Source organism: Equus asinus, chromosome 25 (assembly GCF_041296235.1).
Source record: "Equus asinus isolate D_3611 breed Donkey chromosome 25, EquAss-T2T_v2, whole genome shotgun sequence".
In the NCBI taxonomy this organism is placed as follows: domain Eukaryota; kingdom Metazoa; phylum Chordata; class Mammalia; order Perissodactyla; family Equidae; genus Equus; species Equus asinus.
In genome coordinates, this window is record NC_091814.1 from 22,779,943 (window position 1) to 22,797,605 (window position 17,663).

General features: G+C 41.9%; 1 protein-coding gene across 2 annotated transcripts in view; it reads right to left on the reverse strand.

The window, feature by feature from the left end:
• The window catches only part of COPA (COPI coat complex subunit alpha), a 39,372-nt gene that overhangs the window by 2,021 nt on the left and 19,688 nt on the right, over positions 1–17,663 (reverse strand). The window contains exons 11-30 of one of the 2 annotated variants that reach the window (XM_070497657.1): positions 16,436–16,586; positions 15,173–15,239; positions 14,150–14,225; positions 12,134–12,216; positions 11,325–11,464; positions 10,685–10,770; positions 10,431–10,569; positions 6,589–6,751; positions 6,338–6,484; positions 5,365–5,554; positions 5,147–5,242; positions 3,884–3,972; positions 3,563–3,686; positions 2,583–2,672; positions 2,294–2,403; positions 1,837–1,914; positions 1,602–1,670; positions 911–1,047; positions 444–630; positions 246–356 (exon numbers count right to left, since the gene is read on the reverse strand). In XM_070497657.1, the coding sequence (XP_070353758.1) occupies positions 246–356; positions 444–630; positions 911–1,047; positions 1,602–1,670; positions 1,837–1,914; positions 2,294–2,403; positions 2,583–2,672; positions 3,563–3,686; positions 3,884–3,972; positions 5,147–5,242; positions 5,365–5,554; positions 6,338–6,484; positions 6,589–6,751; positions 10,431–10,569; positions 10,685–10,770; positions 11,325–11,464; positions 12,134–12,216; positions 14,150–14,225; positions 15,173–15,239; positions 16,436–16,586 (2,333 nt within the window). Of the gene's footprint in view, positions 1–245; positions 357–443; positions 631–910; positions 1,048–1,601; positions 1,671–1,836; positions 1,915–2,293; positions 2,404–2,582; positions 2,673–3,562; positions 3,687–3,883; positions 3,973–5,146; positions 5,243–5,364; positions 5,555–6,337; positions 6,485–6,588; positions 6,752–10,430; positions 10,597–10,684; positions 10,771–11,324; positions 11,465–12,133; positions 12,217–14,149; positions 14,226–15,172; positions 15,240–16,435; positions 16,587–17,663 lie in introns of both variants that reach the window. The other variant, XM_070497656.1, reaches the window with a different exon arrangement.

Genomic DNA, 17,663 nt, shown 5'->3' on the forward strand with positions numbered 1-17,663 from the left:
ACGAAAAACAAAACAAACAAAAACAGGACTATAAATAAAGCAGAGAGGACATGTTCCTCCTAAGTATGGAGGACGGATGGGATGAGAAAAATAGGTGGAGAAATACCTCCCCTCCTCACCAAAATGGGCCCCAATTTCTCTTACACCCCAGATTGAGATCTGGGTTTGGAATTAAAAGACTTCAGACCTATTGGAGGGTGAAGGGGAGGATGCCTCTGTACTGCTCAGAGACCCAGAGATCTTACTTCACAGATGCGCTTCTGCTGTTCCAGAGTCTCTTTGGGCAGCTTCTTCCTTTCTATCTCCATGGACAAACCCACAATGTACTCACGACAAATGGTGATGAGCTGCTGGGCCTGGAGAGAGGGGCAAAGGAAAGTCATGGTACAGAGGCAAGAATGCAGGGGTGCCCACAACTAGGACAAGCGGCTAGACCCTCTTACCTCTGCAATCTCCTGTTTGTTGTCCACAACAAGAAGTGGCACACTAAGTAAAATGGAACGGAATTTTTCCACAGCCTCCTCAAATTTGCCAACTGTGGTGAGCTGGTAGCACAGTTGCAACCGTTGGATGAGGTCATTAAGCTTCAGGCCCACTGCAGGTACCCCATTCTTCAGCCCTGCATCCTTCCTGGAAGGGAAAAGTAGGGAGAAGACAAGAGGACAGTCAGGAGTCCACTAAGACTCAACTTCTTTTTCTGGCAACATGATCACAACCACCCTATTGTGAAAGTAGCTGGGGAACAGGATGCAACAGGTGTAAACCAGACCTCACACGTGGTAAGCTGAAGATCTTTTCATACTAGGAGACCTCTGCTCTGGGACAATTCAGACTGTCCCTGAGGTCCCTGACCATCTGAAATATCTACCCCAAGCTGGAACATTCAGAAGCCAGAAGCAAGGGGCCTTACCAATTGCGATTAGGGTAGCCATACATGGAGGGCAGGCAGGGCAGAGCCTGATAGGTGGTTCGGCCTCGGGCATAGGTCTGTAGGAACAGTTGTTTGTAGGGGCCAAATTGGGTGACCCCCACCTGGTCATGAAGGAGCTGGAATACAAGAGGAAAGAAACATAAGGATTTTGGCCTGGCCACTTAAAAACTAGTTTTAACCTCTCTGTACTTGTTTCCTCATCAGTAAATTACACTCAATTATAGGACATTTAATCATTTAATAATACCTATACAGCACTTAGGACAGTGCCTGGCACACAGTCACCACTGAATAAACGTTACTGGTTGTTGCAGTGGTGATTGTTATTGTTATTATTAATATAACACATGGCTTAGTGTTCAAAACATACACCCATTCATGAAGGGGTGCTAACTTCACTGATGCGAGCCAGAAAGCAGGCTATATAAATGGATGGAAGATGGCTGGAAGGATCCACTTTCTGAGATTACTAGGCCAAGCAGAAACCATGTAAGAGGAAGGCCTTATGAGGCAGGTTTCCTCAGGCAAGACCAAGGGCTTCCATGATAAATATACACACTTCTGCCCTTGTGGGTAGGATAATTTCCATTTGGCTTAAATGAGTCAACCATCTCCCTGTGACCCCGGGTGAGGCTCACTCAACAAGAGCCAAGGTTACTTTAATACTTACCCGCATGGCTGTTTCAAAAGAGCCTGCCAGGATGTGATCAACTGGAAGCTGAGAGTTATTGCACCAGATCTAACAAGAAACAGAAAACTCAAGCTAAGTGAAATTTTGCCCCTTCTCTTCCCAAACTATCCTACCCTATACCTGTAGTAGAAAAGTATGGATACTCTTTACACATTAATCAAGTATAGCCAGCTCAGAAACACTCATCCCCAAAGGGCTATGTTTCCCTGCTTACCTGAGTTGGACTGGTTCCCTTGGTGGGAGGCACAAAGAATCCATCCTCAGCTCCACCAGCTGCCCCAGGGGGTATATCCTAGGAGAAAAACAAAAAGTGAGTCATTTTTTAAGCCATTCAAGCACTTTGTTCTGCTAAATCTAAACACAGCCCTTTACCTTGTTCCCAGCCTCTACTAGGGAGGAGGGGTGGTGGTTGTAGGAAAAGACCCTCAAAATAGGAGCAGCTTTACCAGTAACAAAATGCTATACCAAAAGCTCCGAATCAGACAAAAAAGCTTGCTGCCTTTTCAGAAGCTGCCACTGGCACAACCCTGATTATCTCATTCTTCTTTCTTTCAAAGGGGAGATAAGCATCAGATTAGGAGGGTCTCAGGACACAGGTTGGGGACAATTGGGACACTGGCTTCCAGAGGAAGAAAAGGAGAGAACCTTAAAAGGTTAAGAATTCCACATACCAGCTCAGGAGGGAGCTCCAGATCTTCTTCTACATCCCAGCCACCTCCTTCTTCCTGTCCCTTGCCAAGAACATCATCTCCCAAACCTTCTGTAGCCTCCACAAATCCATCTGTAATGAAAATCCAGGTTCAAGATAGATTTGCGTAGTGACACAATCTTAGCCAAAGGAAAGGAAAATGCTGGGAACCTTGTTGGTCCCACGGTTTGGAACCATGCAGAGCTGTCCACAACCCTATCCCAATGTAGGCAGCCCATCTGCCCTGAACAGTCCTGGAACAGCATTCTTACCTTCATCCAGTTGCAGCTCTGCATCCTCTCCCCAGCCCTCAGTACCAACAGTGTCAATGTCAATGTCAGCAGCCAGTGCTCCTCCCTTCCCTACATTGGGAAGGAACAGGAAGGAGCTGGTTTTAGACAGGCAAGTCTGAGACATGGCCTCCTCCTCTGCAGGTAAGGTGCATTCTTACAAAAGCAGGTGCCAAGGTTTTGTCCACTTACTGATTTGTTTATTACCTATTTTTGTGGTATATATGTTACGCTAACTTGTAATAAGTTTCACAGAGAAGGAACAGAAAAAGATGAAAACAACTGGCATTTCTGCTACCAAAAACTGCCTCTTAAGCCATTTTTCACTTACCAGCCTTTGGCTACCACCTCATAGAATTTCCTGCTAAGATCTTTGCTAAGTTACCACCACTACAGTGTGTACAAGGCATGAGGACATAGGGTAGGTGAGAGCAGATGGAGGAAAGAGTAGGGCTGAGCACAAAATGCCCCAGGATCTATTTAGGCTCTTAGTAAGGAGAAACGACTTAGTAGACAAATCCAAGAAAATGGGGGGGGGGGGGGGGCGCAGGGGGAGGAGGATGGGAGCACACATCTGCATATACCCACATGACAGAATTTGAGGCAGCCTCAATTTGCACCTTAAGATTTTATGTCATGAATGATACAAATTGAATGGAGAATATGATTACATATATGGTAAAACCTAAGGAAACACATTAAAACGTTAACAGTGGTTGTTAGAGACAGGGACTCACAAATCCCTCTCTTCCCCTCCCTCTATTTTCCAAATGTTAATGACTTCGTAATGTTTTTATTTAGTTTTAAGACTGTGCCATGACTTTGATTGGCAACTCAGTGCTCCTTGACCCTTTACACAGAAAAAAGTACAGATGAAAAGGACAGAAAAGCTGATGGTACTCTCTAGGCCAGTGCTTCATAAAACAAACAACAAAAAAGCTATAGGGGAAGTGGGCACTTACCCTTGCTGGCAATGGTCCCTTCAAAGAACCCTTTGGACACAGTCAATAAGGGCCAATTGGTATCCAATGGCATGATAGGTGCAGGTGGCTGGAGCAGCTTGGCATTAGGGTCAATGTCTGGGATCTGAAAGGTGGAAGAAGTTTAAAAGCAAATAGCTCTCAAGGATCACATAGGGAAAGTTACGAAGCCTCCCCTGATCCCGTTTATTTCTCTGCCTCTCCCTGTAACCAGGTGGGAGAGTGACATTTGTAAGCCTAAAGTGTCCAAAGATTTCAGAGTTAATCCTGTAATGAGAGACGCTCATGTAAATAAAGACTCACTGTCTCCTTCTCTGGATCAAATGTCTCCTTCAGGCTCTCAGCTTCTTCATCTAAGCCATGGGTAGCAGCTGTGAGATAGGCCAGTGATTCTGCAGAGAAAATAGACTTTGTGGTATAGGTACATTTCCAAGCGAATACTGCTGTGGTAGGCAGCCTCCAAGATGTTCCCCCAGAGATCCCTGCCTCCCGGTATTCATAAACCCTGCCCTTAAGTGTGGGGTGGACTTGCTGACTCACTTCTAATGAACAGAACATGGCAGAAGTGATGGGACTATGATACAAAGACTGTTGCTAATCCAAGATTAGGATACAAAGACTATGGCTTCCATCTTGGATGTCCTCACTTGCTACCAGCTGCCATATTGTGAACTGTCCCATGGAGAACCCTACATGGCAGAAAATTGACATTTCCCAACCAACTGTCAGTGAGGACTTGAGGACTGCCTGCAGCCGCGTAGTGAGCATGGGACTGGATCCTTCCCAACTTGAACCTTGAGATGTCTGCAGCCTTGGTCAACACCTTGATTGCAGCCTCATGAGAGTCTCTGAGCCAGAGGCACCCAGCTAAGCCATGTCGCAAACCAGGGCAATCAATCTTTGTTGTTTTAAACTATTAACTTTTGGGATAAATTGTTGCACAGCAATAGATAAATAATACAGTTGCTTGTCCTTAAGATCTATCATCAGTGTTGACGAGAACCTTGGAATTGTCCCTGACTCCTCTCCTTCACATCCCACATACAGTCCTTCAATAAATCTTATTGATCCTACCTTTAAAATAAATGCCAAATCTGACCACTGCTGACCCCTTCACTGCCGGCACCTTGGTGCAAACCACACCTTTCACCTTTCTTGTTCCCAAACATATCTCAAATGTTAGTACAATGCTTAGTATATAGTGGGGTCTCAAAAAATATCCCTTGAATATATAAAAGAATAAATGAGTGAAACCTCCAAACTTTAAGTAAAAGAATAAAATTCTAATGGCACCCAACCAACTTACTAGGGTATCTGCTCCAAGACCTTTTAAAATCTCATGACTATTAACTATTTTCATAAGTGTGTTTGGCCAGTCTGAATATTCTAGCTGTATCTCTGTTTGACTTTGAAGAAAGTCTTCTGAGCATGGTAGGAGAATGTTGTCTCTTGTGAAAATGCCCAATGCAGGGAAATACCTCACCACTATACATGAATAACATACTATGAAAAGAAAATACTTCCTAAGGCCTCAACAGAGCTAGTGAGTCCCGCACAGATACTTACTCTGGCCACAGTTCTTCAGGATCCGTACTCGCTCTGACACGTCTCCCAGGTATAGGGCATTCTGATAATGGCCACTCATGTCCTTTCGGATCTCAGCTGTACCAAGTCAATAAGAGAGACTAAGTTAGGTCTTCTCTCTTAAGTTCTCTCTCTCCTCTATTTGCCTTCCTCCTTATCCCAAGGACCTCTCTTCCCATTCTTAGTTTCTGGGGCCTCACCAATCTTCATCATCTTGCGAAGTTTCTCTAAGTTGCCAGTAATAAGGTATAGGAAGGAAAGTTTATCAAAGTTTTTGGTGCGCTGATAACACATTTCCACAATCTGGTGGTTCCCCTGTAGCAAAGCTACTTCTCCCAGCTTCTCCCAGCAGTTCTTGTCATCCAGTGCTTTGGCTGCTTCCAGAGCAATCTAAAGAATGAAAGTTAACAGCTTGGAGAATACTGTGACTCAAAACCAGGGACTACAGTCAAAGTGTTTGTGTCTAAATAAATCTCCCAAGGAACTCTCTAAACTTTCAGTCACTCCCAGTATTCAGTCCAATCCTATTGAAAATCTTATCAATAAATAGGATCCCTCTGGCTCCACAGACAGAAGCATCACATCACATTATCATCCTCCTCAGAAATTTACTTTTACAACAAAATCATCTCCTAGTAGTAGTTGATCTCATAGGGCTGATTCTCGCTTAGCTACATTATTTCCTACTTGCCAGGCCTGAAGATCCACAGGGGCTTTAGGAAAGACAGAAGAAATAATAAAAGAAGGAAATTCGGAACTGGAAAGTCAATTTTCCTAAACCCTCTCCCCACTTAAAAATAATGCCTATAGACTCTAGGTCCCAAAGTTTAATAAGTACTCCTTTGTCTAAGCAGTCAATCAGCAAGTCAAACTTCAAGGACATAACAAGATTTTCAAATTCCATACTATCTTGCTCCTGCTTTAGTAGTTATTGAATTCAGACTAAGTGAGCATGATAACAACAGTAGAAATGCTGTGGCAGAAGCAGAGACAGGAAAAGTGGAGATGGGCAAACAGCCACAGGAAGATGGTTCTAGCAAACAACTGAAAAAATCCCTAATTCCATCATACTGGCTAAAAAAGCAAGTACAGAATAATGCCTTCCCAATGCCACCCTAGCCCTCTCACAACTTCTCTACAACGATATGGGGCTTATGAACATATTTCTCTCACCTCAATGTTCCCACACTCCAGTGCCAGACTAAAGCGAGTTTTCTCATCCTTGACGAAATGCAGTGCCACCTCAGGATAGCCCTTCTTCTGGAGATAAGCAATGATAGACTGGCCTACTAGTTTGGCATTCCTCACCATGTGTAGTACCTAGACATTTGTGCGGGTGGGTAGGGCAGGAAACAGAGATCACTTATAGGTAAAAAGGAGTGTTGCTCTTCTCAGTACTCCTGGTATGCTTTCTCATTTCATACCTCATCATATTTTCTGTTGATCAGGGCCAGCTTGAACTTGAACTCAGTAGGATCAATGGTGAGCACCCGAGGACGACACTCCCTATCTAGGCAATATACATTGTTGCCCTTCACTCGTGTGACATAGATGGGTAAATCCAGAGTTCGGATGATCCCATAGTCCCTAAGAACAGGAGTTAGAGAGCACAACTTTCAGCAAGTGAGGGGAAAATCCAGCCTGTAAAGAAATGGAAAAAGGGACAAGCCCTGTGGCCGAGTGGTTAAGTTCACGTGCTCTGCTTCGGCAGCCCAGGGTTTCACTGGTTTGAATCCTGGGCTCAGACCTAGCACCGCTCATCAGGCCATGCTGAGGTGGGGTCCTACGTAGCAGAGCGAGAAAGACATACAACTAGAATATACAACTACATACTGGGGGGCATTGGGAAGGAGAAGAAGAGAAAAAAAAACATTTGCAACAGATGTTAGCTCACATGCCAATCTTTAAAAAAATAAACAGAAATGGAAAAAGCCTAGGACACAGCCTTTTATCTTCTCATTACTGTTTTAAGTGTCATTTGAACAGTGGTATAAATGGGAAGTGATTTCAAAAATGAGAACTAAATGTCATATTTACTTATTTTATTCTTTTGTATGAAGTGGGAAAAGATGAGGCAGATGGTATGATCTTTCTTCATAAGCTATTACTCTAGGAGCTAATAAACATGGCTACAGGAATCAGACCTAAAAATTAAATCTTAAGTTCTGAAACATAATCACTAGGCCACTATGGACAGTTAATTTCTTCCTTATAAGCTATAAGTGAAAGTAAGAGAGGGGTAGATGTGAATAATTCTGAGGCACAAAGAAACGATGAAAAGTAAAAAATATTTTAAATTGAATGAAAATAAAAAGTTTACAAACTAAAACTTAGGAGTATAGTTAATGTAATACTTGATGGATAATTTATGGCGTTAAAATGCATATACTGTATTAGAAAAAATACTGAAAACTAATGAGCTCTAATGCGTACATTAGGAAAAAGACCAAAAATTAATAAGTACCCATCTCAAAAACTTTATTGTTCTTTTTTAAAGTAAAACCAAAGAATGTACTTAGAAGGAAATAATAAAGCCAATAGCAGAAGTTAAGAAATAGAAAAAAAAAAACAGAGAAGTTCAATAAAGCAAGCTCTGGATAAAATTAACAGACTTCTTGTGAGGCTAACTAAGAAAAAAGAGGGGCTGGCTCCATGACTGAGTGGTTGGGTTCGTGCACTCTGCTTTGGTGGCCCAGGGTTTCACTGGTTAGAATCCTGAGTGCGGACATGGCACCGCTCATCGAGCCATCGATGTGGGGTGGCATCCCACATGCCACAACTGGAAGGACTCACAACTAAAAATACACAACTATGTACCAGGGGGCTTTGGGGAGAAAAAGGAAAAAAATAAAATCTTTGGGGGGGAAAAAAAAAAAGAGAAGATAGCAATAATAGGAATGAAAAAGAGGATATCACTATAGAGCCTCCAGAATGAGGATATGCATAAACTTTTTTTTTTTTGAGGAAGATTAGCCCTGAGCTAACTGCTGCCAATCCTCCTCTTTTTGCTGAGGAAGACTGGCCCTGAGCTAGCAACCATCCCCATCTTCCTCTACTTTATATGTGGGACACCTACCACAGCATGGCTTTTGCCAAGTGGTACCATGTCCACACCCGGGATCCGAACCGGCAAACCCCAGGTGGTGGAAGTGGAACGTGTGCACTTAACTGCTGTGCCACTGGGCCAGCCTCTGCATAAACTTTTTAAAAGTGATCAAATTCTGAAAAAAATAAAATTTACCAAATTGACTAAAAAGAAATAGAAAACCCCTATAGTCCTATAATTATTACATAAAATTGAATCAGATAAAAAATCCTCCTATAAAGATAGCCCCAGGCCTGGATCACTTCACTGGCAAATCCTAACCCACCTATTCAAGGAAGAATTAATTCCAATCTTATACAAACTCATTAAAAGAACAGAATAAGGTATATTATTTTGCTTATTTTATGAAATAAGCACAAGTTCAATACCAAAACCTGACAAGGACAGAAAAAGGGAAATCATAGGCCAATCTCACTTATATATATATATACACAGATGCAAAAACCTAACCAAAATATTAGTAAAATAAAACTAGCAAGATCTGAAAAAGATAAAACATCATGACCAAGTTAGATTTGTATCAGGAATACAATGTCAGTCTAACATTAAAAAAAAATCAATTTAATTAACTACATTAATGAAAGGAGAAAAATCGTATGACTACATCAGTATATGCAGAAAAAGCATCTAATAAAATTCAATATTCACTCAGGATATACCAAGGAGATTCCTTAATAGATAAAGAGTATCTACAAAAAAATCTACAGCAAGCTTACATAACACCAACACACTGAAAGTTTGCCCTTTAAATTGGGAACAAGTCAAAAAAGTCTGTCATCACCATGTTTATTCAACATTGTGCTGCTGATCCTGGTCAGTGCAGTAGGCCAAGAAAAATATATAAAAGTATAAGTACTAGAAAAGAAGAAACAAAATTGTCATTACCCACAGATGCCATTATTATTTGTAAAGAAAATCCAAATAAAATACTAGAATTAATAAGTCTATAGCAATGTCTCTGAAATAAAATGAAGCAGTTCTGTTCATCAGAGGGTATCATAGAGAGAATCAAAAACACATGGTATACAATGGGAGGAGATATATCTGTAATACATAGCCCTGAAAAAGGACTGATATTCAAATATAGAAAGAACTCCTATAATTTACAAGGATAACTCATTAAAAAAAATGGATAACAGACTTGAACATAATTCACAGAAGAGGAAATCCTGATGGATGGGCAAATGAAAAGTTGCTCAATCTCATTAGGAATCAGAGAATACAAAAGTAAAATTACAATGAGATACCATGACACATCTACCAGATAGAAAAAAATAAGCCTGACAAAGGCAAGTGTTAGTCAGAATGACAAGGATGGAAACTTTTATACAATACTAGTGGGTGTGCAAATTGGTACAACCACTTTGGAAAGCAGTTTCACATTATCTATTAAATGTGAAGATGCACATACTCTATGACCCAGCAGTTCTGCTCTATGTAGACACCCTAGAGAAAAGTATGTACGTATGCACCAGAATACATGTAAAAGAATGTTTAAAAGAACACAGTTCATAATAGCCCAAACCTAGAAATCATTCAAATATCCTTCTAGGGTAGAACTGATACACTGTGGTATAGTCATATGATAGAATATTACACAATAATGAAAATAAATAAATTCGAGCTCAACATGGATGAATCTTAAACAAAACATTGAGCACAAGAAGCAAAATATGAAATAATACATTCAGTATGATTTCATTTATATGAAGTTTAAAACCAGGCAAAATTAAATATTTTATGACACACACTAGTTGGTAAAATTGCAAAGAAAAGCAAGGAAGAAATTACCATACAAGTCAGAATAATGTTATCTTAGGGTGGGGAATAGAGGGAGTTGTGATCAATAAGGACCATGTGGCAAAGGGCTTCTGGAGTGTCAAGACTGTTCTATTTCTTGACTTGGGTGGCAGTCATACAGATGTTCACTATATAACCACTTGCTATTTTCCCTATATACAATCTATGTAATTTTCTATATTTGTGTCATATTTTACAGTTTTAAGAGTTAAGAAAGAATATTCTGATGCCCCTAGCACATATACGCCAGACAAAGCTTTTCCATGACCAAAGTTTAGGACTTCAGTTACATCCCTTGAGACAGGACAGTGATTTCAAGAAGGCACCTTCTCTCACTCTGTATTCAGATAATTAACTTACCCTGTGGTGACGGCATATTTGATGTGGTTGCTTGTGGTATAGATAAACACCCCACTCTCATCCCAGGCCCCACTCTTGACACGAATGTTCTCATGAATGTTACATAGAGCCTCCAGTTTGCGGTTACAGATCACAATGGCTGTAAGAGGCAAAGGGCATGAGTGCTCTGCTGGACAGGGTGAGTGAAGTAGACTGGCAGGGATGGGGAGGGAAGGACTGGTCTCTAAATCAGGGCGGATATAATGAAGACTTACCATGTTTGGCCAGTAGTGCTACATGGGACATGTCTGCTGACCAAATAACATATTTCACCTTGGAAATCTTCACAGATGCCAGAGTCCTGGGATAGAGAGAGAAAAGTAAACATGAATGGACCTAGGTTATGACCTACTTTCTTTTCATCTCCAAATTAATGTAAACCCCAATTTCTTAAAATAACAGCAAATAAGCATTCTCTGTATTGTAGTTCAGTGACTTAAACATTTTGGCTCACACTGGACACTTTCTCTTTCCAACTCTCTGCCCCTCATTCCCATGTATTATTAGGGATTTGTGTATGCCTGTTTTCGCCATTGAACTACAAGCTCTTCTAAGTACAGGAACTGTGTTATTCATCTCTGTATCCCTATCATTCTAAGTCCTTAGAGCATTCTTTGTTCAGATAAGTACTCTAAAAACAGGTAATAAATAAACCCCTCGTTGTAAAGCTAGTGTATATGTACAGGATGGAGAGTGATCACAGAGGGGAAAAAAGTGGCTATAGTCTTGGAGTTATACAGCACAAGAAATGGCCAAGTCACAAGGCAAACTCACTTGGGGGAAAAAAGTTCCCAGTAAAGATACCCACTCTCCCCCACTACGTGCCTATCTGCTTAGGGGCACCTGACACGTTACCGCTTCTGCTGTACATCGAAGAGTGTGATGGAGTCTGCGTCTCGAAGCAGGAGGTTGCCAGTGCCAGCGTAAAAGATCTCATCACAATTGGGCACCTGTACCTTTTTAGTAATCTCATTTTTTAGATTCTTGATCAGAAGCTGAAATGAGTATCAAGGGTGGGGTTAAGAGAAGTGTGTGTATAAGATGACAACAGCTAACAACATCCCTCAGCAATTGTTCCTTAGCTTCAATAAACAAAGTATCTTTTTTTCCTGTCTGGGTCAATCACCACTCCCGGTAGACCTTTCCAGCCAAGATCCTCTCCTCTCCAAGGGCCTTGATAGCTCTTTTTTTGTTTTTTTTCCAATTGAAACATCCTGAGAAGTCCAACTAAAGTCTGAATTCCTCGATCAACCAGAGAGAAAGACCAGCACTTTCTGGGGCTCAAATCTTGTTAAATATTTTGAGAGCTTTGCTTATCTTGTTTAGCACCTATTACACTTGAAGCACAAATGAGGATAGTAGGATAAGGAGGAGGATCTACTCATCCAGCCCACCTATTTCAAATTTGATGCTTTTTTTGGCTCCTGTGTTGTCAAGAGTAACTTTGGCTTGATTCTTAAGCCCAGATCCACAGTGATCATCGACCCAATCAAATCAATTTTAAGGCCTTTTTTCCTTAGGTGTGACTACGGATAGAGGTAGAAGTGAGACATGATCATTAATGCTCAGGGGAGAATAGGGAATAAAAATGTTCTTTATTCTGCAATACACAGGCCACTGCCATCACATTCCCCAAATTAGCATCCCCTTTAGTATTAACTCACCGAATGCATCCGATCTAAGACAGCAAATCGATTTCGAGCAACCCAAACGGCTGTCAGGCCTGAGGACCGTTTCCCTTCAGGAGCTGAGAAAAACAAAATCAAAGGGCGGAAGCATGTGGTGAGCCACTGGCAGGTGACAAAGCCAGGTGCCATGGAGCTGCCAGTCTTGCTGGCTTCCATGTTGGCTTTGCAAGTTCAGCTGCTTCCTAACTAATTCAGCCATAACCTGAGGCTATTGTTAGTGACTTTTCCCCATCAGTCCCCTCCAAACTCCCAACTTCCACCCCTGCCAAGCCTCTGTTCTCCAGGCCAAGTGGCTGCATTTCAGCCAACACCATGTACTGGCAGAAGGACCGCCCATCATGGGAGACAGCGTACTCCATCAAGCTAACGAGCAGGGCCTCACTGGCCAAGCTGTGGCACACTGCAAGCAGCCTGTCAGTGTCATTGGACCTCCTACCTCAACAAGCTGGAGTGGAGACAGAGCCCCCTCCCCAGGACGCAGCTGCTCTGCTGCTTTTAACATGCAAATGCAGACCTCCTCTTAGAGCAGGGTGGGGCAAAGTGCTTCCAACTAAATTTTGACAGGCGAGCTCTATACTGGGCAGTATTTAGCACCAAGCTGTTGCTCCGTAAATATCAATAAATCATTCTTATTACCCCGAAGAAAGTTACAAAATGTTCCTCAGTTCCCAAACATTTCACTAGCTGGGAAGAATTCAGAATGGGCTCCACTCTCTGGGAAACTTCAAGGGGGATACACAGAAGGATGTACTGAAATACTCTTTTATCTATTAGTGTCAGCAGAAAACTGGACAGAACGTGCTGGTCAGCCTTGCTTTGTACTTCTCTGGCACCTAGGAGTGACAGGCAATTTAGAAAGCTAATTCTTATCACAAGCAACACTCCCATTTTCCAGGGACTGGGGAGCCATGCTATTCAACCTCTTGCTCTCTTCTCTTCCTCCTCCTCTCTGCTGCCCATCACTAGGCTGCAGCTTTACTCCTATACTAAGTATTACCTACCTTAAAAGATGAAGAAGAGAAAATAAAAGTGGTAATAAAACAAAACTAAGCTATTTTAAACTCTATTAATTGTAAACAGATGGGGAAAAAAGCAAGGGGGTGGGCAGAGAGGGAACAAATCAAAAAATTTGTTCAGAAATGACTTAACTGATTAATTTATAGGGGCAACTCAATTTATGGATACCAAAGCCATATAGATTTTCTTTCTTCTTCCCATGATCACATTTAAAAGAGAGTCAATCGTATTAGCAGCAATAACGACACAGTGATACCTGCAATAGGGACAGAGCTAGCAAAATATTTCTCAGAATTTGTCAGTGGAGTCTAAAATATGAAAGAATGCTGATAAGAGTGGGGACCCAAGGAATAAACTTCTGACCTATAAAGCAACTGGAGGAAGTGAACTGGAAGGAGCATAAGCAAGACTCAAATCTATTCTGAAAATGTTCTGTCTGCAAATTCTAGTAGTAAAGACATCAAGAAGGGATGGTGGTGATGGAAGAGGTAGGCAGGGGTCTCAGCTGGATCCTGGGATCCCTGGCAGGGTGTGGGGCTGTTAGCAGCCTCATCTTTTTGACATGCAAAAAGGACGCAAATCGAATCTGGATGTGGATGGGAGAGCATAAATTCCTAGTCCCAGGATGAGACAGTGCAAGATTGGAACCACATTTTTAAATAAATGAAACTACCAGGGTGAAAGTCATATCAGCTGACAATAAACTAGGACAACATGCTGTGCTGAAAGAGAAAATGGAGAGTTTCTAATAACCAAATTATAAAATATATATATCTAGCTGGAGTAATAAAATGGAGGAGGAACATGAATATTTCACACCATGGTCGTCTCTGATGCAATTGTCAGCAGCACCTGCCAAGAGACATGAGTGATGTGGCTATGGCCTGGGGATGGAATGTGAAAAACTCGAAGAGGAGTGATGATGTGGGTGAGGAGAGCTAGAAGCAGAGTCGGGTAGACAAAGAGAACGCCTACCATCAGGATTCTGGGAGTCAGCATCCTTGGGGATGGTGTACAGGTCATAGGTACTATTCTCTAAATTGCTGGCTCTCTGTAGAGGAAAGGGACAAATTAAATTGTTAGTGAGAGAAATCCAAGACAGCAGTTTATTCTGACAGAGAAAATAGTCCCATTGCACAGACAACAATCTGAAACTATACTTTTCTCACCCTTCACCTGGAGGTCATTTGAATATTTCTACAGCTAAAAACTGTGGGGCTGGTGGCTAAAGAACTCAGCATTCATGTCACTTTATTTTTTTCATCCTCCAAAGATGCAGATATGATTTGAATGAAAGCAAGGATTGCTCTCTGTTCCACAAATTAACAGACTATGACCCTAATATTCTGGTGCTCCACCTGAGTATACTCATCAACTTAAAAGTCTGTTTGAAGGGGGGAAAAAAAAAGACATCAAAGAAAAGACATTAAAGAAAATTGCCAGGAGGAAAGACTATTAAGATACTGAAGAAGGACCAGGATAAGACACTAGAAGTCATATGGGGAAAGACAGGTTTTCATTATTTTTAACTTGGAAAACAGGGCACTAAAGTTAAAATATCATTTCTTTTCTTTCCCCTCAAATTGTATGGCAAGAAATGAGGAGGGCTACTTTATGACCCCGAAGGCAACACCACTGAAAGGAACCACACTCAAAACCAGCTCTACTGTTTTCACCCAAATGGAGGGATCAACATAAGGGATCCTTTACATAGAATATAGTCCTAAACTCTCAAATTACTTTTAGTGATCTGGGTCATTCATCTTGATGCTCATTAAGTTTAGAAGTTGTTAGCCTTATGAAAGATGTAAGTCCACAAACCCTTAACATGGTTATGACAACTGAAGTCCACCTGGTTTCAGCCTCTGATTACTGTGTTAGCTCTCTCAAAACGACCACTCAATAGCTTCTAAGAAGCCATCAGAGATTCACAAAGGGCATGAAAAAGAGACCTATGGGAAGCAGGGAGATCCTAGGAGGACTCCACGGATTACTTACCGTACACAGTAGGACGGCATTTTCTGCTGGATTGTACGACATATTGAACACTGGAAACTTGGAACCACTAGAGATATCCATAGAAAAAAGGGAAAATAGGGAAGAGGTGTAAGGCTAGAAGAAAGGAATTCCTCCTATACCTCCTACTTATCCAGTCTTTACACATATACTCACCACTTTTATAGTCAAGAATAAAAAAAAAATATTGTAGGGGCCAGCCCAGTGGTGCAGTGGTTAAGTGCACACGTTCCGCTTCGGCAGCCCGGGGTTGGCTGATTCGGATCCCGGGTGTGGACATGGCACTGCTTGGCAAGCCATGCTGTGGCAGGCATCCCACATATAAAGTAGAGGAAGAATGGCGTGGATGTTAGCTCAGGGCCAGTCTTCCCCAGCAAAAAGAGGAGGATTGGTGACAGATGTTAGCTCAGGGCTAATCTTCCTCAAAAAAAAAAATATTGTATCTATTCTCCTTTAATGCTTAGGGACTTCCCTATCTAGCTTTGAGGAGTTTTAAAAAAGCAAACCCTAGTACAAGTCAAATTATTCAACAGTAGGTAGGGTTAGGATTCACTGTAACGAATGGAACTGGTTCTTCTTGGGTACAAATTCCTACACATATTTGCAGTGGACACCACAGAGTAACATGATGTGATTTGTCTCTGGCTAATTTCTCCTGTCCCTTAGAGTGTTCACATAAACCCATCTTTTTATTGTAGTGATGCTGGAGGGTGGTTATCAAACCCTCATGCCAAAGTTTGCCACCATGAATGTTTCAGCATGCTGATGCAGCTGGCTTTCCAAGAGGACAGTTCCTTTTGCCAGGCATCCCAGAGGTTATGGTATCTTCAGAGTTAAGAGTTTCCAGAGACATATATTTTGGTTTAGAGTCGTGTGCATTTTGCTGGAAAGCAAAGAAGAGCTACAAAAATACCGAATAACGGCAAAAAGGCCTGTCACCATGTTTGGCTACTCTCTACCACGAAACTTTCTCTGGTTTGCAAGAGACCTGGTAAACTGTGGCAGTATAATTTCCTCTCCACAGGATCACTAGCATTCTCAACAGGGGAACTCCCATTCTCCTCACGGCCACCTCTTTGCTCACCATACTCCTAGGATTAAACTCAGCAGCTTCAGCCAATAGGGATTCCATCTGTGACAGGCAGATGAGATCCAAAATACCATTAAAAGAACAGAGTCCAGTTTGTGGGTATTGTATCATGGTGACAAGTGAGGGTTTGGAGAGAAGAAACAAGTCTGATTTACCTCCTCAACTGCATCACAGCCACATCTTTGGAGCTGTTGAAATCCAACTGACGTAAGAATCGGTCCTTGACATAATGCAGCATATTGCCATGAACAGCATAGGCTGGCCGTTCCCGTTCCAGTTTAAACACAATCATGCCACCATCATGGCCTGGGGCACAGGGAGAAGAGGAGAAAGAATCAGCTGCAGGCAAGAAAGAAAGCTGCATACACAAGGATGAGGATTGTATATGTATGCCAAAAACCAAGCAGGCAACTAAATGCATCCTTTATTTGCTTAAATTCTCACAATTCTTGGAATCTTTATTCAAATAAATTTCTGTGAATCCTTTCCTAATACTCTGTCACACTACCACATTTAGACATGCTCCTCTGTGTTCTGCTAATGCTTTATACAAACCTCTGTTATAGCACTTACCATCTTGCACTGCATTGTTTAGGTCTATCACCTCCACTCTACCAAGAGCTCCGAGAAGGCAGAAATTACAGTAATTTCCATCCTTCCACAATCTTTAGCTTATAAGAACATAAAAGTAGCTGCTGAACAAACGGATGCTAGTTTAAAAAGTCTTTCTGGTTCTATTTTTTTTTTTGGTTAAGATTTTATTTTATTTTCTTTTTTCTCCCCAAAGCCCCCCTGTACATAATTGTATATTCTTCGTTGTGGATCCTTCTAGTTGTGGCATGTGGGACGCTGCCTCAGCGTGGCTTGATGAGCAGTGCCATGTCCGCGCCCAGGATTCGAACCAACGAAACACTGGGCCACCTGCAGCAGAGTGCGCGAACTTAACCACTCGGCCATGGGGCCAGCCCCTCTGGTTCTATTTTTAAAAAATGTTTGGCTTTTTTCCCTACTAGCATCTTTCATCTCTTAGAGAAACCTTCAATCTTTGTCCTCCTACTCTGCTCTCCACACATAAACCAGATCATGTCACTTCCCTAGGCAACACCTTCCAATGGCTTTCCACTCATTCAGAATAAAATCTTAAATTCTAACCATAGCCTACAAGGCAATGTAGAATTTGGCCTGCTCTTACCTCCTATTACTTAGCCTCTTTACTCACTATGCTCCTACTGGCCTCTTTGACGTTCCTCAAACGTGCTAAGCATCTCTCATATCACAGTCTTTGCATTTGCTCTTCCCACTGACAACGCATTTGTCATTCCCCTTCACTTTCCTAAACACTTGCTACAAAGTAGCCGACCCCACACTCATCCCTCTCTTTCT